Source organism: Talpa occidentalis, unplaced genomic scaffold, assembly GCF_014898055.3.
Source record: "Talpa occidentalis isolate TD23 unplaced genomic scaffold, MPIMG_talOcc4v2.1 talOcc4.16, whole genome shotgun sequence".
In the NCBI taxonomy this organism is placed as follows: Eukaryota; Metazoa; Chordata; class Mammalia; order Eulipotyphla; family Talpidae; genus Talpa; species Talpa occidentalis.
The window spans coordinates 7393408-7416665 of record NW_023601653.1 but is presented as its reverse complement, the minus strand read 5'-3'; the positions used below and the strand labels follow the sequence as shown (position 1 = coordinate 7416665).

The 23258-nt window shown below is 42.7% G+C and overlaps 1 protein-coding gene across 5 annotated transcripts in view; it reads left to right on the top strand.

The window, feature by feature from the left end:
- HMGXB4 (HMG-box containing 4) overlaps positions 1-22864 on the top strand; it is a 28175-nt gene extending 5311 nt beyond the window's left edge. For 4 of the 5 annotated variants that reach the window (XM_037513668.2, XM_037513664.2, XM_037513665.2 and 1 more), the window contains 9 exons: positions 69-217; positions 464-542; positions 1320-2278; positions 13611-13692; positions 14959-15023; positions 16092-16197; positions 16866-17035; positions 20191-20313; positions 20767-22864. In XM_037513668.2, the coding sequence (XP_037369565.1) occupies positions 1388-2278; positions 13611-13692; positions 14959-15023; positions 16092-16197; positions 16866-17035; positions 20191-20313; positions 20767-20811 (1482 nt within the window). In that variant the 5' untranslated portion in view covers positions 69-217; positions 464-542; positions 1320-1387 and the 3' untranslated portion in view covers positions 20812-22864. Of the gene's footprint in view, positions 1-68; positions 218-463; positions 543-649; positions 764-1319; positions 2279-13610; positions 13693-14958; positions 15024-16091; positions 16198-16865; positions 17036-20190; positions 20314-20766 lie in introns of those variants that run through there. The other variant, XM_054696077.1, reaches the window with a different exon arrangement.
- The last annotated feature ends 394 nt before the right edge of the window (positions 22865-23258 follow it).

Below are 23258 nucleotides of genomic sequence, written 5' to 3'. Positions count from 1 at the left end.
GCACATGTGATGTGCTTGTTCCTTGTGACTTTCTCATGTCCTTTCCCAATTGAACCTGTGCTTCTTAGATTGCTTTGACGGTGACCACAGCTTTGAGGACATAGGACTAGCAGCTGGCCGAAGCCAACGAGAAAAGAAACGTTCTTACAAAGATTTTTTAAGGGAAGAGGAAGAGATCGCTGCTCAGGTCAGGAATTCTTCCAAGAAGAAGCTAAAGGTAAAGTCCAGACATTTGAGTTGGGCAAGTTTGAAACTGTTCCATATCACTTCTAATAGTGGAAGACAGAAATTTCTTTTAAAAATGTTTAAAAAGAAAAATAAACACCATTCATGTCTATTTTATTATTTCATGTGTTTTACTTTGTTTTCCAAAGTCAGAAATCATCAGAGAACAAGATGGGGTCCAACTTCTTTTGCCTCATCCTCTTCTTCATTAGTCCATTCTCTTTGGCTCTAATTCCAGGATAGTGAACTTTACTTCTTGGGGACGGACACGCACAAGAAGAAAAGGAAGCACTCCGCCGATGATTACTACTATGGAGGTAAAGGCGGGAAAGGGCAGCAGGTGGGATAAACACATCACTGGTTCTTGGAGTCGGGGTAGGGGAAAGGGATCCAGATGTTGCTGACTCAGTGGCCTATTTAACAGGACAGTGGTTCTTGTTCTGAGTGCCGATAAACCAGTTGAAGGAGGAGAGAGGTGGAGGGCTGGTATTTTGGAGGATTCAGCATAGAAGAACAGTCTTCATTTGTGATACACCAGGTACCAGGTTCCTTCTCCCCCCAATCATCCACTTATCTTGTGCCCATTGTTATCTAGCATCCCTTTTGCCATTTGTAGTCTTGGGCCCTCTGGCCGGCACCTGTGGGTTACTTCTCACGGGAGTGCATATCTGCTCACAAGACCGGTTTTTCCTAGCTATGTTATGCACACAACTGACAAGACTAACCCTTTACTAGAATGGGTTTGTCCTGAGCACAGAGACAAATAATACTATGTCTGCAGTATAATTCAGATTGTAACTACTCCTAATCCCACAATTCTAGTCCATTCTTCTGGGTTTGCTCTCTTTCGTTGCTTGCGGAGACTCAGTGAAGAGAAAGAACTTTGGTGGCAAGAGCTGTCTCCCAGGTCGGAGCCAGAACCTACCAAGTCAAGAGGCACGAGGGCATCATCTTGATGTTAGGAATCAGTTCAAGGGCCTCCCTCAAATCATTCCTCTTAGCCTCTTCCTCATGTTAGTTGGATGTTTTTGGTACGAGAAGACTTGTTGGGAGTTGGTTTTGTCATATGGACACTACTTCTCGATTGTTTCTAGATATTTCGTCTTTGGAATCGTCACAGAAGAAAAAGAAGAAGCCCAGCCCTCAGTCTGCTGATACAGCTATGGACCTGTTGAAAGCCATCACGTCCCCTCTGGCAGCAGGCTCGAAACCCTCCAAGAAGATGGGGGAAAAGTCCTCGAGCTCCTCCAGCCATTCGGAGAGTAAAAAGGAGCACCACAAGAAGAAAGTGAGTGGGAGCCCTGGAGAACCGTCCCTGGAGGATAGTTCCCACAAATCCAAAAAAATGAAGCCGCTGTATGTGAACACAGAGACACTGACCCTTCGTGAACCTGATGGCTTAAAGATGAAACTGATTCTCTCACCAAAGGAGAAGGGAAGCAGCTCAGTTGATGAGGAGTCTTTTCAGTACCCCTCTCAACAAGGAACTGTGAAAAAATCCTCTAAGAAATCAGCTCGAGATGAGCCGGGTGCTTTACTCCTCGGGCACGAGTTGCAGAGCTTTCTGAAAACGGCCCGGAAGAAGCACAAGTCATCCTCAGACCCACACTCATCGCCTGTCCCTGAAGGCTGTGGGTCTGATGCCTCCCAGTTCCCAGAGTCCCACAGTGCTAACCTTGACCTTTCAGGGCTTGAACCTATTCTCGTAGAATCAGAATCCTCCTCTGGAGGGGAGCTGGAGGCTGGGGAGTTGGTAATAGATGACTCTTACCGGGAAATCAAGAAGAAAAAGAAATCAAAGAAAAGCAAAAAGAAGAAAGACAAGGAGAGGCATAAAGAGCGGCGACACTCCAAGTCCAAGAGAAGTGCAGGACTGCCTTCTGCAGCAGCGGGAGAGGGCCCAGTGGCACCTGGCCCGGCGCTCCCCAGCACTCCACACACTGGAGCCACAGCTGCCCCTCCCCCACCACTTCCTGGCCTTCACCCGGATGGTCATAGTGAGAAAAAAAAGAAAAAAGAGGAGAAAGACAGAGAAAGAGAGAGAGGAGAAAAGGTAAAGCATCTTTTTAAGTGTGTGGGGGTACAAGAAGAAGCTGGCTTCTCCTTGACTACAGTAGTAAGTGGACTTGGTTATGAAGCAGCTGGGGTGGCCACTGAGAACGTGGCAAGGTAAGGGGTCTCCTGGAATGATTCAGAGTCCAGAATACCTACCAATGGCCAAGTCTGTCTGGGACAGAAATAGGAGCAACCTTAATTATTCATGGGTTTTCTTAAGTGGCTCCCCATTGGGCCAGGCATAGGTTTAGGAATACCTTGGCTTATTCTGTCTGGTACGCAGGATTCATAGAAAGAGAAAAGCCTAGTTTCTGTCACTCAGCAGCACTGTGCCTGGGGAAGTTGAGGGGTCGAGAACAGTGCTCTACGAGTTCATTGTGAAAAATAGATTTTCAAAGTAAGGAGAATGATGACCACGGTAGCAGCTTCAGCAAGGCACTTTCCCTTGCTGGCCTTGGCTGCCCCCTGGTGCTCTGCCCCGTTGCACCTTGCGTTCTTGCATCGTGCGAGAGCTTGCTGTTTCTGTCATCGGCGCTGAGCTAAGCAGGACCTGGTTCTTGACCTTCGGAAACTCCCCTTTGGTTGAGAGCTAGGAAGGAGACATCACCCACCTTGGGTTGATTCTTGACAACTCGAGAAATCTTCTAGCAGTTGTGCATTAGGGATTGATGACTGCTTCATTCAAGGTTTCCGTTAAAAAAATACACTTTTCTCCCCAGTATCAGTCATATTTTTGTGTAAATTTAGAAAATCAAAATAGTGGAAAGAAAAAGTTTTGCCCCATAAGGACAAATATTGTCTTGCCTTGTTCATAGCTTTTCTTGCTTTGCTTATTGAAATGTCCGATAATATCTGAAAGGAAAGCTACTAAAGAAACAGAAAATCAAATAGATTAAGAATTTGGGGATGAAAATTTCATTTCTGGCTATAATTGAGCTGCACGCTGTTTTTTCTTTTTTTTTTTTTAGTATTTTTATTTTTTAATAGAGGCATGTTTTATTTGTTTGTTTGTTTGTTTGTTTTGTTTATACATGCACTGGGTACAGTCAGAAGCACGGGAGGGTGAGAGAATTCACCAGAGCCAGAGCGGGGAGCAGAGCAGGCAGAAGGACCGAAGTACACTGCTGAGGGGAGCAGCGGGCGGCAGGAGAGGTCTGCACGCCATGTGGGACCCTCCTCCTGTGGCCAGGGAGCAGCTGGGGATCGAACCGGCGCCGCAGAGGCCGCGGGCAGCTTCGCAACCCAGCGCTCAACCGCTGCGCCACCAGGGAGGCCCTGCACGCTGTTTTTTCCACTGTGCAGGATGCCTTTTAAAAAAGTATATAGTAAAGGTAGCTCAGAAAGAAAAAGCAAAAAGACTACTTTCCCAGCCAAGAATCAACATGATCATAAAAAACTGGGTAGTTAAATACTGGGTCAGGTTTTACTCATTTTCTTGGATAAAAATTGCCTCAAGAACGAGTATAAATTCTGTGTAAGATTCTGTTTATTCTAAGTATTTCCATTCTAGTGACATGAACTAGCCTTACAGGGCCCAACGGAGCAGGCCAGCGCCGGCAGTGAACACTTGAGGCCGAAAGGATTTCAGTGGATGGGGGTGCCCATTTGCAGAGAGGTGTTTGGGGAGTGGTGTAGAAAAATAACTGAACACCAGTGCAGCGTTTCTGACCGCCTGCTCAGTGTTTCTGCCTGGATACCTAAGTGACCTCAGACCCCTCCGTCTCTAATGGAACTAATCATCCTGGCCCTCCAACCAACGTCCCCCTTCCCATCTGCTCTACTCCCCTCTCCCTGTAGTCACCCCATACTTAGCATTTTTCAGCACTTCATTATGAAGTTTTTCATTAAAAAACTTTGAAAGAATTGTACAGTGAACAGGCGCCACCCACCGAGATTCTACCGTTAGTGTTTTGTTTGCTTTATCACACCTCTACACCTGTCTAGCTTACCTATTTTAATGCATTTCAGAGTAAGGTGTAGATAACATATACTTCACCCCAAAACACTTCAGTTTGCGTATCACAGACTTAAGCTCAATATTTGTTTTTAGAGCTTTTTAAGGTAAAATTTGTATTTATTGAATTGCACCATTTAATGCAGAAGTATACCTTTTTTTGGATTTTGATAAATGCACGTATCTGGCGGCCAAACCTGTAAAGACATAGACATTACCCTGATCTCAGAGCTCTCATACCTCTTCCCCATCAGTCCCCAGCCCACCCCCAGAGCCAGCTCTTCTTTTTTCCCCACACTTATAGTTCCTTCTTTCCTGCTCTCTTCTATTTCCACCCAAGTGTTAAGCCTGCTATTCTTCCTCAATAATGTCTATACCTTTATGTGCTTCATTACCACTGCCTCTAGCTTGGCCTCCCCGCTCCTGGTACTTAGTGTAATAAATGGCTTCCTTTTTGTTTCCCCATGCAATTAATCTCACACATTGATGCCAGAGTGATTTTAAGGACTGCTGCAATAATGACAGCCCTGTTGAACATCTTCAGCGCATCTGAATGTTAGCCTGTCAGCGCCAAGATCAGACTCATGTCTGTCTTGCTGTCCACTCTGTCCCTGGTGCTTTGCCCACTCTAGCTAGTCAGCAAATACTTGTTGACTGAATAAATATCAAAAGCACAAATCCTTGCCCAAGCATTTGTAGTTGTCTGTGATTTAGTCCTAACCTCCTTTTTAGCTTTACTTCCTATTAGTCTGCTTTATGCACACTAGGTGGAAATCAGACTTGCTTCCCGTACATTCTTATCTCCATTCCTCATTTTTTTGCATTGACTTTCTCCCCCTTGTTGGTTCTCCTTCCCATATTTGAGACCTAATGAAATACCTCTCCCAAGGCATCTTAACCCTCCAGTTAGAATTAACTTCTGAAATCCCATTGGATTTCACCTTTTCATGGGGGATTACTGCATTTATTTTCTTTCTTTTATTAAAGTTGTCTTTTTTTGTTTGTTTGTTTAAAGATTTATTTATTTATTTATACAAGCATTGGGTACAGTCAGAAGCGCGGGAGGGTGAGAAAATTCACCAGAGCCAGAGAGGAGAGCAGAATAAGCAGAGTGACGAAGTACACTGCTGAGGGGAGCAGCAGGCGGCAGGAGAGGTCTGCGTGCCATGTAGGACCCTCACCCGGCCACCAGGGATTGAACCGGCGCTGCAGAGGCTGCGGGCAGCTTTGCAACCCAGTGCTCAACTGCTGCGTGACCGGGGACGCCCTGAAGTTGTCTTTGTAAATACTCCATTTCCCCTATAAAAAACTAAGCTTTGGGGGTGTTTTAGCTTTTTAGGGACTTTGTTCACCTTAATATTACCTTTGGCTCCTCAGTGTTCTTGATAAGTATCTTGTGATGATGATATATGCCGAATGAATGAGTGAATATGTGGGTGAGAGGAAACCTAGTATTGTAAAGGTGGATTGGGAGCTGATTGTAGAGAATCGTGAATGCCAAAGTAAGGGATTTGGCAGTGGGCACTTTGGGGTTGTGAGCAGAGTTTTGATGTGCTCTGTGTGACAAAATTAACAACAAAATGATACAGCTGTGTCAGGTAGATTGGACTGAAGAAAGACTAGTGACAGACCACCCAGGAGATATTATAGATGAGGCCAGTAATAAAAACCCGATAGCAATCAAAATGAAGAGATTAAGAGATGCTGCAGGAAAGTCCAGCAGGCTCTGGCAGCAGGCGTGGACGTGCTGCAAACATGACGTTCAAGGTTTTGATTCTTGGTGCCTTTGAAAATGGAGTTACAGCCTTCTAAAGGATAAAGATTTATAATTCCCCCACGTGGCTAGCAATTGCTAGTTGAAAAGTGAATTTTTATTTTTAGCCAAAAATCTTTCTAGGAATCAATATTTTGTGACCAACCAAATAACCTGAATTAGTCACACTCTGAACATAATCATTTACCCAACAGGTATTTTTGAGTCAAATACCATGTCTTTTAAACCTGACCCGTGCATGAGAACTTCCTAGGGAGCTTTAAAAATATATCCTTTTCTAAAGTTTTGTTTCAATATAAAGAGGAACTATCTAGAAGCTCACCTAGAGATAGAAAGGAATGCCTCAGAAATAGTGTTCCCTCACTCCCACAGTGAGCAGGCTCAGCGCCAACTGGTAGAAATGTTGCAGGCTCGGTCTGCCCTTTCTGAGAGTCTATGACCAGAACTAGTAAAAACAGAGAAGCAGGAAGAATGGCTGGTTTGGGATTAGGTTTAGATTTCAAGGGGGTAAACTTGAAGAGATTCATCATGTGGTTAAGAGTGTGGGCTTGGGTTTAGATCCCGGCTGTACCACTTGCATGTGCTGTGATGGAGGACAAACTGCATTGCCTTGTCATCTGTAAATTGAGGATGATAGACCTATCCAGTAGCGTTGTTAAGGATTAGAAGAGGTAATACATGTAACACTGTTTTGGGCTCTATTGTGCCGAGATTCTCTAGGATAATACTGTAGGCTTACATTCAATATAATGCTTATTAACTTTTCAAAAGAAACAGCATTATTTGACATCTGTCAGATACCTTGTGGATCTTAGTTTACAGCTAGGGTTCAAGCTACTGGCTCGAAGTGATTCACAGTTTCAGCATCTTATGTTATATTCCCTTTGTTGACGCTCCGTCCTGTCAAAGCTGGGGGTCTTCTACGATTGCTGTGATCAAAAGCAAGTGCACATGAAAACCTGCACAGGCACTGTGAATCAAGAACGTTTGGGAACCTCGGCAAGACCTAGAATTCAGTAGATGAGTTGAAGTTGGGATTCGAAATGGGGTGTTTTTCTGCAGTAAATGAAATATGTGAGTAGAGGTGAGGGACTAGAGTCCAGGACAGAATCTTGGAGAACACTGATGTTGGGTCACTTGTATTGGAGGACAAACCAGAGACAGGTCAGTGTCACAGAAGCAAGGGCACAGAAGGTTTCAAGACTAGATTGGACTCCTGCTAGAGAGATCGGGCTGAAGTGCAGTGGGGAACAGTGGGGCCAGATCGGCCTAGTAAGTGGAGTGGCAGGGGTGGCTCTCTTACCGGGACTTAGCAACTGACAGAAAGAAGGGAAATTGAGTTCTCCCCCTACTGGAGGGTAGCATTTTAGGACTGGGGTGTTTCTGTTTAAGTGGTTTTTTGTTTTGTTTCGTTTTGTATGCTGTGGAATCCTGTTTTCTAAGGAGGAGGAAACAGTAATATCTAATTTCCCCCTAAAAATCTTCCCATTGGAGTGGAAGTTTTTTATTTCCAGGAGGAGCAGGATGTGATGACATTTCAAACATACCTTACTGTTAGTTTTACTAAATCAATAAAAACCCATTCCTCCTCACTCAGGACACTATTGGTGATGTTACTGCCTTCAACCATCTGGATATTTCCAGGAGGTTCACATTTCCTCAACCTCGGTGGCCTAATGCCTGGCACACTAGGGCATTATTGTTCGTCTAGTGATAAAATAAATTCTGAAGGATACCTAGACCTGGGATGGTATGACAAATTCTCTCCGGTAAAACAAGTTGAATAAACAGCAGTAAATAGTAAAATTGAGTGACTGCCGTCCGGGGAGTGCTATGGGTCACGCACGCTGTCCTAGGCGTGGTATAGAGTGGTCTTGACCAGTAGGTATCGGTAGCCCCCCGTACATGACAGAGGCAAAGCTGCGAAGAGAAAGTGCCATGGTTTAACCCCAAGCCTGTATTCTTTCCACTTTGTAAAACAGCGAGGTGGATTAGTAGTGGCTGCATTAGTGGCTGTATTTGTAGCGTTTTTATTGTGTTCTAAGCACTGCGCTAAGTTTGTTTGGGATATCAGTGGATCGTCACAAGGTGTAGGTGTTATTATCCCCACGTCACAGAAACGAGCTCAAAGAAGTGAATTAACCTTCCCCAGGACACAGCCTTGCTCAGTTGTAGAACAGAAATCTGAACCCAGGTTTTTCTGATGGCAGGGTCCGTGTTCTTTGACCGATACGTGTCTAGACTGTCACTGTTACATGAGAGATGGTGGAAGTAGAGTACATTTTACAAAGATTCCCATTTAGAATTGCTTAAGTAAATGCCTTGGTGTGGAGGTTTTACTTCCCTGGTTCCATTTCTTCAAGCCAAGGCAGATGGAGGATCTCAGTCAAGTCAGTTCAGAAGGGCATCAGATGGTATCATGGTTACAAGGACTGCTCTGAGGCCAGACTGCCTGCATTCCAGGGCTGGCCATGAGTCTCCACAAGAAGAGCTCTTACAATGTTTGCATTGGTGAAGAGATTGGGTTCCTGTCATCAGTAGAAGAAACCAAAGTTTTATTTCTAAGATTCCTAAATTGTGTGTGCCTTAATACCAGAACACTTCATCCTTGAAAGCAGGTCCTAGACTGGAGTCATGAGCGGGCTTGCCGGTGGTGTTCTTTGAGGGGTGTGGATGCTGCGGTGAATATCATCAAGCTGTTAAAATGGTTCCTGCTGTAAAATTACACCAGTGGGAGTCACACTTGTTGCAAGTCATTTGAAACTAGTCAAAAAGTATCCAAGTTTTCAAAAGATTAGCATTTTGTTAAAGGGAGTCCATGTTATTCCAGATGTAGCCTCTGTGATGCCCTTGCAGTGCTGCGAGAGTCCTTGCATGAGGAGCCTAGAGCCTGCGTGCTAGCTTTGCATTTAGAGTCACTTGGAAGTAAGTGACATGTGCTGAGTATTTCTAACTATTAATTTAGAAAAATGTCACACCTGAGGCTTTGAATTCTGAACTTTAGGCGCATGGCCTGGAAGTCATGTCTTGAACACTGGGCTGCACATAAGATGAGCAGTAAGCGGTCAGCTTCTCTCGAAAAAAATCCATTAGGAAGTTTCCACCATGAAGATGGGAAGGTTCTGGGTCCAAAAGAATGGTAGCCCAGTGCGGCGAGACTTACCTCTCAGCGCCAGATGAGGTCAGTGGCATATGCTCAGGAGCCAGTGTTTTATTTATTTTTAATTACATTAACTACAAACATCAGAATCACACTTGGGTAGTGAGATGCGCACACTGAGGCCGACATACAGGAACCATCTGGGGAAAACAGATTTACGTTCTCCATCACACTCCAACAAATATGCTCTTAAAGTGCATATCCCAGACTAATCCACACCCCTCCCTCCGCTCTTCTCCCTCCCCTACCTCCTTTCATCCTTTCTCCCCTTCTCTCCTTTCTCTGATGTGGCAGATACAGACCAGACATGCGCTCCAATCTGTGTAATGCCACCCGGTTGTGCATGGGGCCCACCCAGTAAGGTGAGATTTGAAAGGCGAGAACATTTAGGGAGATGAAGCTGCTACCAAATTAATAAAGGATATTAGCACCCAGAACTCCCTTCTGTAACACATCTGAACAGGACCGGCTCCACCAGGACAATGCTAAAATTAGGACCTTAGCTGTTGAAATGTTCAAAGTAAACGCTTTGCTACTATTTGCTTTTTCTAATTTAGGTCAAATCATTTTTCACCCTGTCCTTCACCAAAATTTCTAAAACTTGTGTTGGCTTTTGGATGCCATACCTATTTTGAAGGGACATAGGGGGAGTAGAAAAGAATTTACGGTAGTTTGCTAATTGTGGTGTAACCGATCACCACACCCTTACTCTGAAACCACATCCAGAGAAATTTCTGTAGATCAGAAGTTCTGACAGGGCGCAGCGGGGCTCAGTCTTACAGGGCTGGATGTGGCCAGAGCGAGATTTGATGTCCTTCTCCAGGTTGTTGGCAGCATTTCGGTTCCCGCGTCATAGAATGCGTGGCAACTGGTTTTCTCCGTTCCAGGACAGACAACGGGCGGGCACATCTGCTGCTCTCTCTCTTGTTTGCCTTTAGGGCTCGTGTGATACCATCAGGCCGCTCAGGGTCATCTCCCTTTTGATGAAGTCACTTTTCGTTCACTGGGACCCTCATCCATCTGCAAAATCACCTTTGCTGTGTGACTTGACATAACGAGGGAAGTGATATCCCTCTCAGTCACCAGTCCAGTGTCAGCAGTGTGCGCCAGGAGACAGAAATCTTGTGAGCCATCTTGGCATTCTGTACACGACAAAAAATAATATAGAGTACCCACTGAAGTGCCAGACACTGCCAGTGTCTACCCTTTGAGTCAACAGTGTTGTCCAAGTTTTACTTACAGGGAAACTACAGCTTGGGAAATGATGCAGTCTGGCTCACCTCGACAAGCGTATGGTTGGGATTCTAGCCTAGGTCTCTTAGGCTTTGAAGCCTGGGCGCTCTTTGGCCACATGGTCTGGTTAAATCCTGTCACACTCCCTCCTTTCCACCTTCCTCCAGCCTCGCTATCACGGCTGTTACCACACGTTGTTCCCGCTGTCTACCGCAGTCAGCCATGCTTCATCCTACTAAGTCTACCCAACTTCCGCATCTAGATTAAATGTTACTTCCACCACAGGCTTTCTTTGACTCTGTAATTAGGTGAGGTGCTCCTGTTACAAAGGTTCCCTTCACACCTAGTGCTTCCCCATAATGCTGTGTTTTCTTATAATAACATATTTATCTGTTGGTTTATGTGTCTGATTCTTGACTATATTATCAGGTCTACCACAATAAATATTTCCTAGTAAAGGGATGGCAGGCTACTTGGATAGTTTACCTTTTTTCCTGTTACCCTTGAATTCTTAGTCCTGCTTTTCCTTCTTTGCCATTGAAATACTTTTAATACCATGTCAGAAGAACAGTCCACCTCTCCTGGTTTTATCCAGAATCATGATTGGTATAAGGTAAAGCTGGGAGAAGATGGTGGGCCTTTCAGCTTTAAGTCTTACCTGTTAGCCACCATTTTTTTAAAAGATTTATTTATGCATACAAGAACTGGGGTACAAGCCAGAGTTTTGGGGGGTAAGAGGATTCACCAGAGACAGAGTAGGGAACAGAACAGGCAGATCGACTGAAATACGCTGCTGAGGGGAGCAGTGGATGAATCAGGAGAGGTCTGCCGCACCATGTGGGTCACCTCCCTGGCCGGGGATCGAACTTGTGCTGTAGTGGCTGCAGTGAGCTTCATAGGTTGCAGCTTAACCCCTTGCGCCATCAGGGAAGCCCCATTAGCCACCATTTTAATGCTGCTTAACAACCTTTGAGTACGATATGGGCTCCAGAGCTCATCTTAACTACTCACTATATCCAATACAGATGCTAATAAATGCTATTTTATTTTCTATATAAGAAAAGTCTTTATTATTAGAGTTATGAAAGGAAACCCCTCTTAGGTATGTGATTTTTAGATCTAATTATTGAGTGACAGTTGTGTTCAATTTTATAAAAGAAGTTTTAATTTTATAGCTGCAGATAGCCTTGTGGATGATAGAGAATTAAGCTTTTGTGATATTATGTCATGTTTGAGAAAACATGGTTAAAACTCCTTGCAAGTTTTATAATATGACCAAGTGGACTATGAAATCTCTCAAGCAAATATTCTTTCTACTGTTCTCAATATTTTGTAATGAGATTGATTCTACAGTTGAGAAAGATTTGGCTGTGTATATATATAGACTTCCACAAATTACTCTTTCATCATGTATTCTAGCAAATATCAGGCCTATGGATAAGCTGCTTCAAAAAGGTTAGTCTAAGATATTTGAAGCTAAATTTGTATTGAACCAATTTTTATATCCAAAAAAGTATTGTCCCTTTCAAAGCAATTGCTTTGGAGGTGTTCCAAGGATGTTGCCATGCTTCACAACAGTTTCAGAATTCCTTTTGCAATTGAAGCCAGTCATTACATAAACTATTTTACTGCCATCAGTCTCAGCAAGTCATTGGCCTTCAAGGGTTGTTATTTAATAAAAATAAATGTTAGGAACGAAATCAGGTAGACAAAGTATGTGATTAGGTTTAGATTAAATGAAGATGCAATACTGAAGTCATAGGCAAGACTGTGTTGTCTGTTGGCTTATTTGGGTCATAAAATCTGGCTCTTATGGCACACAAAAGTTCCCAGTAGGTTTTAAAGCACCAGACCTTCGCTTCAGTGTATTAATTTCAAGACTAGTCAGGACTGCCTGGGAGAGGATGGAGGGTTGACATCATGTTTTAACTTACATATGAGGTTTTCAGTAAAGCTGTCCTGGAAATGTCTCCATTTATTAAATAAAGATTATAAAGGGAATGTTTTCTTTTAAATAGTAACTTTTTCTATAAGAAGTAATGTATTTTCTTTCTTTGGCTCACGGTGCTTAGCCCTGGAAGTCAGGCCTCAGGAGTAGGTCATCCTGGTGTTAGAACTGGCTTAGTTGTGGGAGCCAAGCAAGTCACTGTTTTCCTGAGTTTCATTTTTTTTCTCATCTTTAAGATGAGAGGTTTGCACAGATACTCTCAAATGTGGCTTTTGAGACAGGAAAACTTAACTTTTCACCTCAGTCTATGGGTAGTTGCAAAAGGGAATTTCAGCATAATATATAACATAATCTTTTGTGTTATATGCGCCTTGAGCTGACTTTAAAACACATTTGATTTTTGTTTCTCAAAAGTCATATTGTGTTTTGGAGCTATCCTAATACAATAAAGAATAACTTCAAGCAGTGGAGAGCAGTTTGTTGACTTGAAAAAGGCTTATCTTACACTAACTACCAAAGAATTGTCTTCAGTTACTTATTTACCTCTCACCTTGAACCACAAGAATGTGATAAGTGAGGCCTCCTCTGGTGGCGCAGCGGTTGAGCACTGGGCAGCGGTTGAGCACTGGGCTGCGGTTGAGCACTGGGCTGCGAGGCTGCCTGCAGCCTCTGCAGCGCCGGTTGGTTCCCCAGCCACCAGCGAGGGTCCCACCAAAAAAAAAAAAGAAAAGAAAGAAAGTGATAAGTAAAATAATGAAAAACTACAAATGATCGTAGAAGCAGGATGAGAACATTGCAAGATTAGCAATCAAAACCAACTCAACAAAAAGAACAAGGACTTGACTTGGCTTCCTGACCCCAGCGTTCAAAGAGAAATTATGTGGTTCTTACTTCAAAGGTGAAAAAAAACAGACACTCCGGGAGAGGTGAAGCTTTTCTTAGCACTTAGTTCCAAAATAGATAACATGGTGGGTAGGTAGGGAAAAAGAAGGACTTATAAATAATTGTTATATAGCTGCCACAACCTGAAAAACCTACAAGTAATTTAACATGTAGTTTCTACCTTCTAAAACTGAAAGCGATATTTATCTTTGTTAAGTAACGTGGATTAAACATGAATTACCCGATTTGGGAAAGCTAGTCAATAAAGCAGTTTAGCACTCTTCCCTTTATGAAAAAGTGCAGCTATCATCTATTTTGTTACCTTAGATTCTTGTATTCTAATTCAGCCTTCCCCTGTTCTGTTTTCCTGTGGCACTAGCCAAAAAAGAAGAATATGTCAGCCTACCAGGTGTTCTGTAAAGAGTATCGTGTGACCATTGTGGCCGACCACCCAGGAATAGGTAAGCTCATTTCTTTTTCCTTTCCATTGTATCTCCTATTAACACAGTCAGTAGGCTCCTTTCCATATTATAAAAAAGAACACAGTCTCCTTTCTTCCTTCAGTTCTGCTGGTCACTTCAGAGTTTAACCTAGTTCAACCTCTCCATAAAAGAGATAAGCTTTCTATGCATAGCTTTTCAACTGATAAGTTGGGAAACTGAGTAAAATGAAATGCTGTGAAGCATAATGCGTAAATATCCAATTGTTTGTTTCCAAGATTCTACAATTGACCTTGTCCTTAATCTGGAGTTATAAGATGATATATATTATATTGTTCATAGTGATCTCTATATTAAAAGTTACTGAAGGGCCTCCCCTGGTGACACAGGCGGTTGAGCGCCGCTCTGTGGAGCTGTGTGCAGCCTCTGTAGCGCCAGTTCGATTCCGGCCGGCCGACCGGCGAGGGTCCCACATAGCGCGGCAGACCTCTCCTGTCATGCCCGCTACTCCCCTCATTAATATGTTTCGTCAGTCTGCCTGTTCTGTTCCCAACTCTGTCTCTGGTGAATCCTCTCACCCTCCTGCACATCTGGCCTATACCCAGGTTCTTGTATAAAATAAATAAATACAAATCTTTAATAATAAAAAAAAGTTACTGAAGTGACAAACCTTGGATAAGGTTTCTATACCACCTTGGATAAGCCACTTAAATCTCATTTGCTTGATGTGTCCAATAGCTTCCTGATCCTCAAGGCTGATGTGAGGTGAACAGAAAGGGCCGGAGTTTGCTGCATGAAGCCTGGCTTGCTCTGCAGGTGGAAGGGCAGCATCACATGTCTAGAGATTACTTCTGAGCTGCTCTAGGAGTTCTTTGGTTCTGAACTCCTGGAAATTCAGTAAAACTTGAGCATCTTTCATTAAATTCTCTAACACATTTTCTTCAACCTAAGTTGATAAACCCTGTGTCATAGGATCAGATTAAAAGACTTCAGAAGGGTGGTTAAAGGATGAATTCCAGAGAACGGATGTGGGAGAATTTGAGGCTATTTCATAACCACCAAAACAGCTCCTTCTAGCTAGAAAAGAAACAAAAAAAGTAATGGAGTTTGTGTGGCACTGAAAGAATTTTGTGTTATATCTGCTCTTCAAAACGCTTTTCCCAGGGAAGGTGTAGGATACTGGGTTTAAAAAAAAAAAAATCCAGTTTTTGCTCTCATATCTCATGAACTTTGTTTTGTTTTTAAATAAACCTTTACTGTATTCAGTTTTTTATTCTTTCATGCCAGATTTTGGGGAACTTAGTAAAAAGCTGGCTGAGGTGTGGAAGCAATTGCCAGAAAAGGACAAATTGGTAAGCACACTTTCTTACAAACACCTTTTCATTGCTTTATGCCTTCTAAAATGTGTGATTCTCCTGTGGGCCACCCGGCCAAGCAGCCCGGAAAGCAGCAGGAAAGTTGCAGATCAATGGGAAACGGCTCGCACAGGCAGAGCAGTGACTGGTGCCAGAGCGTTCCAGGTGAGGGTTTAGCTGCAGGGAGGCTGTCTCCGAAACTCATCTAATTTTTTTTCTGTATCCTTATATTTGAACCAAAAGAGGACCTACCTCAGGCATAGCTCTTCAGCTGATAAGATGGGAGACTGAGTAAAATGAAATGTGGTGAAGCATAGCACATAAATATCCAGCTGTTTGAGTCCAAGATGCTACAGTTCACCTTGTCCTTATAATCTGGAGTTGCAGTAAGATGGTTTATATAGTTCATAGTTGTCTCTACATCAGAGCCCTTTGCTATGCACACCTACTAGTCGTCTGTGTGTGAGCTGAGAACTGAGGAAAGTCATCCACTTAATGATCACTGCAAATAATAACCAGATTCCAGTTAACCAGGTTCCAGGTCAGCATCCTCATCGACCACTGCCAATGAGAAAGGCATATTGGAATCTTTCACATTCACTTTCCACTTGGATGTATGAAGGTGGTCTAGGAATTAGAATTACCATCGTGCTTTCAGGTACAGTTCGTCAGGGTAAAACAACTAAAATGTTTTTTGCCCAGGTAGCTTGTCTTTCATTTCTGTTTTCTGAGTCATTGTTACCCTGTATTTGGTATTGCCAACCGGCAGGTCAGAAAAAATATTTAACCACATAGACCTAAGGCTGAGCCAGATGTTCACGCCGTGATTTTTACATTTCAACCTTAGAATGATCTCAACATCAAAGTTGAAATCCAGCGTAGCACTGAGGAGTGTTTGTAATCCTCCACTGAGCTGTTACTGCTTGCACTGTCTGAAGCCTGTTCAGTGACTGGCAGCTGTGCCCCTCCTCTGTTCCCTTCCTTTGCTTCATTATGCTTTCCTCTGATGATTACCCTTTTACTTTTTTGTCCCTTTTAATTTATTTTGCCATGATTTGATTGCAGATTTGGAAGCAAAAAGCTCAGTATCTCCAACACAAGCAGAACAAAGCAGAAGCTACAACTGTGAAAAGAAAAGCATCCAGCTCAGAAGGTGCCATGAAAGTGAAAGGTAGTGACCACATCCCTCTCATGCTTTTTATTTTTTCCCCAAGAGAGAGCACGATTTTGCTTCTTTACTGGGAAATTGGGAGAGATGAATGAATATTATAGATGTCCAAAAAAAAATTTAGAAAATGTAAATCAGGGCCTCCCTGCTGGCACAGGGGTTAAAGACAGCACTATCAAGCTATTTCCAGTCACTGCAGGACGAGTTCAATCCCCAGCTGGGGAGCTGACCCACATGGCGCAGCCGACCTCTCCTGTCTCGCCCGCTGTTCCCCTCAGCAGTGTATTTCAGTCAGTCTGCCTGTTCTGCCCCCCACTCTCTCTGGTGAATCTTCACACACCCTCCCCCTGCACCTCTGGCTTATACCCCAGTTCTTGTATACATAAATAAATAAATCTTTAAAAAACAAAAGAAAATGTAAATCAGAAGTCGGTGAACTTTCCCTGTAAAGGGCCAGAGAATAAATATTTTAGGCTTTGTGAACCATATGCATTCTCTATCATGTATTTTTCTTTCTTTTTTCTATGACCATGTAAAAATAGGCCACATTTGGCCCATTGTCCATAGTTTTGTCTATGCCTGGTACAGCTTGTAAAAAAGGAAAAAATCATTTTGGTGGTATTCACAGCCATGGGCACGGGCATTTATCTCTGTTTCATCTGTGTCCTCAGCGTCTTCTGCAGGAGTACTCTCGCCCCAAAAGAAGTCCCCACCCACTACCATGCTGTTACCAGCCTCACCAGCCAAAGCCCCTGAGACCGAGCCCATTGATGTTGCAGCCCACCTCCAGCTCCTGGGAGAGTCCCTCAGCCTCATTGGACACCGCCTGCAGGAAACTGAGGTGAGCACAACTGTCACAGCACACTCTAGTTTCTGATGTGATTTGAACCTGTTCACTCATTCCACATATATTTATTGAGTGACTACTTTATAGTAGGTACTCAGCATACTCAGTAGGTGCTCAGTGATAAAGAAGACACATGGTGATAGAAACATCTCGAGTCAGTATCTACCTACTAGCTCTCAAAGTTCACATTAATACTGTCTTACTGAAATAATGGCACGAAAAGAAGATGGAATACCCTTTAACTTTTTTTCCAGTTTTACTGAGATGTAATTGACATATAACCCTATCATTTAGTTTTACCTTTCAGAAATGCAATGGAAGAGTGAAAATCCCGTGGAAGTTTTGATCACTTTTACTTCCTTTTAAAAGAGTTTGAATTTGTCTGTGCATCTCTAGCACAGTTTTGAACAGGCAGACTAGATTTATAGGGGATTAAAAGTTCTCTACACTGATAATAGGTGGCACACAGGCAATTGCTCTTCATCACTCTGCCCTTGAATGATACAGTGCTGTGTGCCTTGGGGAGCTCTTTGTTCTCTTAAGCTTCAATTTCAAAATCACTTAACCTGCAAAGTTGTCATGTTCCATTTCTATTACCATATTCAATTTCTAATCATATTGCCCCCTTGGCAGACTCAGTGGTTTGGTATTTTGTTTTTCCTCTGGGTCCTAATATGACCTAGGACCCATCCAGAATAGGATGTTTCTGCAAAGAAATCATTCTCAGTGCCTAAAGCTATTTTTAAACCAAGAAGTCATTGTAGAAATATAAAACTGTTCACTTGCTTCTATGTGCAATTTGAATTATTATTCCACAAATAAAATATCAAAGGCCACAAGAGAGGAAACTGTATCTAAGTGCTTTGACCAGTTTCCATAAGAAAGTAACAAGTATCTACATAACTGGAGAACTTTCATATAGTTTCAGATATTTGAATGGATTTAGATATCTCCAAATTTTCCTGTGATCCTTATTTATGTTTCAGATTTAGACATTACATTTCCTTAAAAGTTAGAAGTAAAAATGTTTTATGCACCTTTCATATTCTAGATTTTCCCTGTATTTCCATTTAGTTTAGCAAATATTTGTTGAGTACCTCGGCATTATTCTAAGAATTTGGAAGGATAGAAAATAAGAATTAGGGTCTCCCCTGGTGGTGCAGGCGGTTGATCGCTGCTCTGTGAAGCTGTCCGCAGCCTCTGCAGCACTGGTTCAATCCTGGCCAGCCAGTGAGGGTCCCACATGGCGCGGCAGACCTCTCCTGTCTCGCCCACTGCTCCCCTCAGCAGTGTATTTCGTCATTCTGCCTGTTCTGCTCCCCACTCTGTCTCTAGTGAAACCTCTCACCTTCCCGTGCGGCTGGCCTGTACCCCGGTTCTTGTATAGATAAATAAATCTTTTTAAAAAAAGAAAATATGAATTACTTCCTGGTGATTCCTATAATCCAGAAACTTGCATCTAATTATCAAGATAAAATGTTTACATAGTTAGTAAATTGAAACCAAGCTTCTTTGAGGAGTCACTATGGAGAATTACATATAGTGACCAGGGAAGGGAAAGAATTTTGCTGATTCTCTAGTTCACTTTTTTTCATAACAGTCTTATTGAGATACAATTCACATACCTTAAAGTTAACCTTTTTAGAAAGTAGAACTTAGTGGGTTTAAGTGTTTCACAGCATTGTGAACCCATCACTATCTCATTCCAGAACATTTTCATAACCCCTAGAAGAAATTCCACAAGTGTGATATTCTAATTTTTTCCCATTATACATCAAAATGGGTAGATAGATATCAGAATAATTATTGTTTACCTGTATGCCACCTGAAACTACATACTACACTTTAAGGAACATTGATTTACACAATTTATACCTTTAAAGATTGAATACCTGAAGCCCAGTGAAAATAAGTGACTTACAAGTTTACACTACTACTTGTGTTAGAGCTCGGCTTACCTCACTCTTGTAGCCCTGTGCTCATTCTGCTCTCTGCTTGCTGAAGCAGAGGTGTCAGAGAGCAGTGTCAAGAAGAGTCAGGAAGGAGAGCCTTTGTGAAAGGGAGGTGGTGGTCGGCTGGACCTGAAAGGATAAGGAGGACCTTGTCCTGTGGAGATGTTGCAGAGACTTTCCACATGAAGAAGGCAGTGTACATCTGTCTGCTAGCATCAAGGTCTTCTGCAGAGGTAAAAGGAGCCCAGTGGAACTTTAGGCCCTCATGCCCACTCTAACCAGATCTTTCAGATATTTCCACAAAAGTTTTGTTTGAAAATGGTCTTACTGCTAAAATGATGAAAAACTGGAACATCCACTGCATCAGGTGGAGGAGGGATGCAGTGAAGGCTAGAGCTCACCCTATTATACAGGCTCTTCATGGAGTGTTTACTTCTTGCTGTTCAGGAACTGCAGGGAATTTTTTGAGTAGGGAGGGGAAGTGATCAGAGTTCTCCTTTGTTTTTCTCTGTCTTCTTCTATTTTATTTTTATTTTTTTAAGATTTATTTATTTATACAAGAACCGGGGTACAGGCCAGATACACAGGAGGGTGAGAGGATTCACCAGAGAGAGAGAGCGGGGCACAGAACAGGCAGACTGACAAAGTACACTGCTGAGGGAAGCAGCGGGCGAGACGAGAGGTCTGCTGCGCCATGTGGGACCCTCACTGGCCGGCCGGGATCGAACCAGCGCTGCACTCAACCGCCTGCGCCACCAGGGAGGCCCTGTCTTCTTCCATTTTAAATTAGGAATGTAGAGTCCAGAATTAGGGAATTATAAAAATAATCTAGTATAGATCGGCAAAGATTTGAATTTAATAACAAATGCATATCAAGAACTTTGCTATTTGTAGAACACTGGTGGTTATTGGAAGGATATAAAAAAGAATAGGACATGGTTCCCGCCCTCAAGGAGCTTATAATCTATTAGGCATAGAGGGTAAGGTAATTTAGGAATATAGGAAGAAAATCTGGGAATGTACTGTAAAAGTTTTCTTTTTAAACAACTTATAGTTATCAAAGCAAGTATTTTCCATTTCTACTGTGTGTTTCATGGAACTGCCTGAGGCTTAAAGAAACATGAGAAAATGGGCACGGAGAGGGCCTGGGAAGGGTGCTTGGTGCCACCTCCTCTCCTGTAACCCTCTCCCTTCCAGGGCATGGTGGCTGTGTCTGGCAGTTTGTCGGTGCTTCTGGATTCCATTATCTGCGCGCTTGGCCCTTTGGCGTGTCTGACCACACAACTACCTGAACTGAACGGCTGTCCCAAACAGGTGTTGGTGAGTGTTCCCTGCACCCTAGGGAGCCAGCACGGCCCTGCCCTAGTGAACCTGTTAGGCATGAGCTCCCATGTCTTCCTAGTCAGTAGTAGTCCGTCTCTCAGCCCACAGGACACAATACTGTTTTGCATGCCATGCTTGCAGAGACCCTAGAGAACTTGCCATTTATCAAACCAGCCCTCTGTGGGGAAGCATTTTAGCTCTTGAGGTACTGTTCCACCTGTGTTTTCCTGTTAGCTCTTCTGTTGGCTAAGAAAGCATGGGGTCTCTGCCTCTTTTGGCCAGGATTAGTGAGAGGAGTCTGCAGAAAAGCTCCTAGCATTAGCAGTGACATCCTCTCCATTTGTTCTAACTCTAGTTTTTTTTTCTCATCTTTCTCTCCTGAACAGAGAAACATGTCTCATGGAACTTAGAAATTCCTCTTCAGTTGAACCTTTTTTTCTTGTTTTGCAGTCAAATACACTAGACAACATTGCTTACATCATGCCTGGACTGTGACAGCAAAGACTCGTGGAACAGAAACCTTATCCTCTCCCGTTGCTGGTTTGTGTGTATATGACAGATCCCTTTTCTGGCGTCGGCGTGTAGATTTTAAATTTTATATATAGACACACACACACACACACACACACACATATATATATAATGTATAATATATACATAGGACTGTAACAACTTTGCTTTTAATCATTTTATGAAATAGTAAAGGTATGGCCGAGAGGAAATCTTGGCATGAATAGGGGCTTAGGATTCTTTTTTCTCCTGTGGTGGATAACTCTGCCTTAAAAATCAATGTAACTTGGGGACTGGGGGCTTGTTCTGGATGCCAAGTGCATCTCTTTATGGACAGCTAAAATGTGATTGTTTTTTTTCTGATCTCAGTTGTACCTCCAGACCATCACTGACCATTTGCCTTACCTGTCGTACGGTCTGAAATGTGTTAGGAAAAATGATGGGAAGATGCCAGTTGACTGAAAGTACAGAGCCTTTCAACTTGAAATGGCCTCGTTATTACAGTGGCATAGGTGGACTTAGCAGGGTTTTTTTTCCAATTCCTGCTCAACAGGTGTCCGTGTCTCAAAGTGTATTGTAATCATTGGTACCATTGGCAACCTCAGCAGAGGCCAAGGAGTTGTGTGCGCCCTGTCAGCTTAAAACACCTTGAAGAGGGTGAGGCTGTCACTGTCCTGGGTTGAACTGCATAGATTATAAGCTGAATATTCCAGAATATTCCATCTGCAGAACCAAGAGCTGGGTGTGTTCTACTGGCAGCATTCGCTTAGCACCCTCCCCCCCCCCCCCCGAGTCCTCAGAGGTCTGCTGCTTAGCTGCTCAGTGGTTGTGGGCGATGAACTTGCCAGAGTGATTGTGAGGTTCATCGTGTTGGCACCCGCAGTGAGCACATCTACCTGATGTTCTGCAGCCCGCACACAAGCGAACTGCAAGGAAGGCAGTTCTCATGTAGTTTTATTTATGTGCGCGTATGAATGTATGATTTAATTATGTGTATTTAACTCTTTAAAATCTCCTAGATTTTAATTTATCCTGTAAATTTCTGTATATATAATTTAATAACAAAAGCCTCCACCAGCAGCAGCATGTGGAAGATACAGATTTGTCATTTTTGTTCCTTCTTCCTCCATCTGGTTTCCTCTGAAAACCCCAAATCATCTACATTTTAAGGTATTGTGCATCAAAAAGGAATCATTATGTTGAGATTCTCATTCTTTAAAAAGAACTTCATAGCCTTCAATAATGTCAAAAAGTTAAATAAAAAGGAATGTTGCCATTCCCCGTGCCCTTATTTCCAAAGGACCAGACTTTTGCTTCCCAGTTGTGTACAAGACAGTTGGGCATTTCAGGGTGGTTTGAAATTTGGTGTGAGATTCCCTGCCAACCGAGGTTTCTTCCGTAAGCCCAGAGAAACCATAGCATCAAAGTAAAGACTTTGAGGACAGTGCAATTGTCCTGTTTTACTCCTTCCCTTCTCCCCACCAGTGTGGTCACAGGGCTGGGTTTCTTAAAAGTATTTTGGCTGCTGAAATGCCTTTCTTAGCTCAGAGCAGTTTTGAGATTTAATCGGGGAGACAGAAGGAAATGGGAATGTTCGGGAACCAAAATCAAGAAGAGCAGAAATCTTGGTTTGATTCTACATGTTAGAATACCTTGCCTCCTCTGTTCCCCGTGGAAGTTTCCTGTTTGACACAGGGTATCAAGGAGGGGCCTTGAAGACATGGACTCAACCATTGTCACTTGTATCCATTAATGAAATCCTGATGAGGACCTGCTTTTTGTTGTTTTCCTTTGAAATCCAACCCTATTGTATTTGTATTTAAAGTTTGTACACATTTGTATGATAATCTGTACCTTGTGGTATTTGGTACTACTCGAGGAAAAACTTTGGATTCAGACCTTGCAGTTTTTATATCATTGTTTTGTTTTGTTTTTTAAATAAATCCTAGCGGTTTGGTCCAAATCCCATTACAGTTGTATAAAGAAATAAAATTTTGTACTTATATTATTAAAAATCACATTTTTAATATTTGTAGTCCAGTCTCAGGTATCTTTTCCCTGCTGTTAACTAAAGTTGCTATGAAGTGATAAAATCTCTATTTTACCATCTTCTCTTAAGGAAAATATATCAGTCTGGAATCAAGGTCAAGTTTCTAATCTTAGCCATTTTCCTGACATATGTCTTACTCTTTCTATTAACTTTTACATTATGGAGATTTTTGTGTTCTCTCCTTTGCAAGCTGCAAACCCAAACCCAGTGACTCTGATAACAAAATGACTATTCATTGGCAAATGAAATTGTATGTACATTAAAGTTTTAGCCTAACTCAAGAATATACCAGTCTTGTAAAAGGGTAGCATGTACTAAAATGTATTCATATTTTTTCAGTACTCTTAGTTGTGTTGGATAAGTCAGTTATCACCTCCATGTT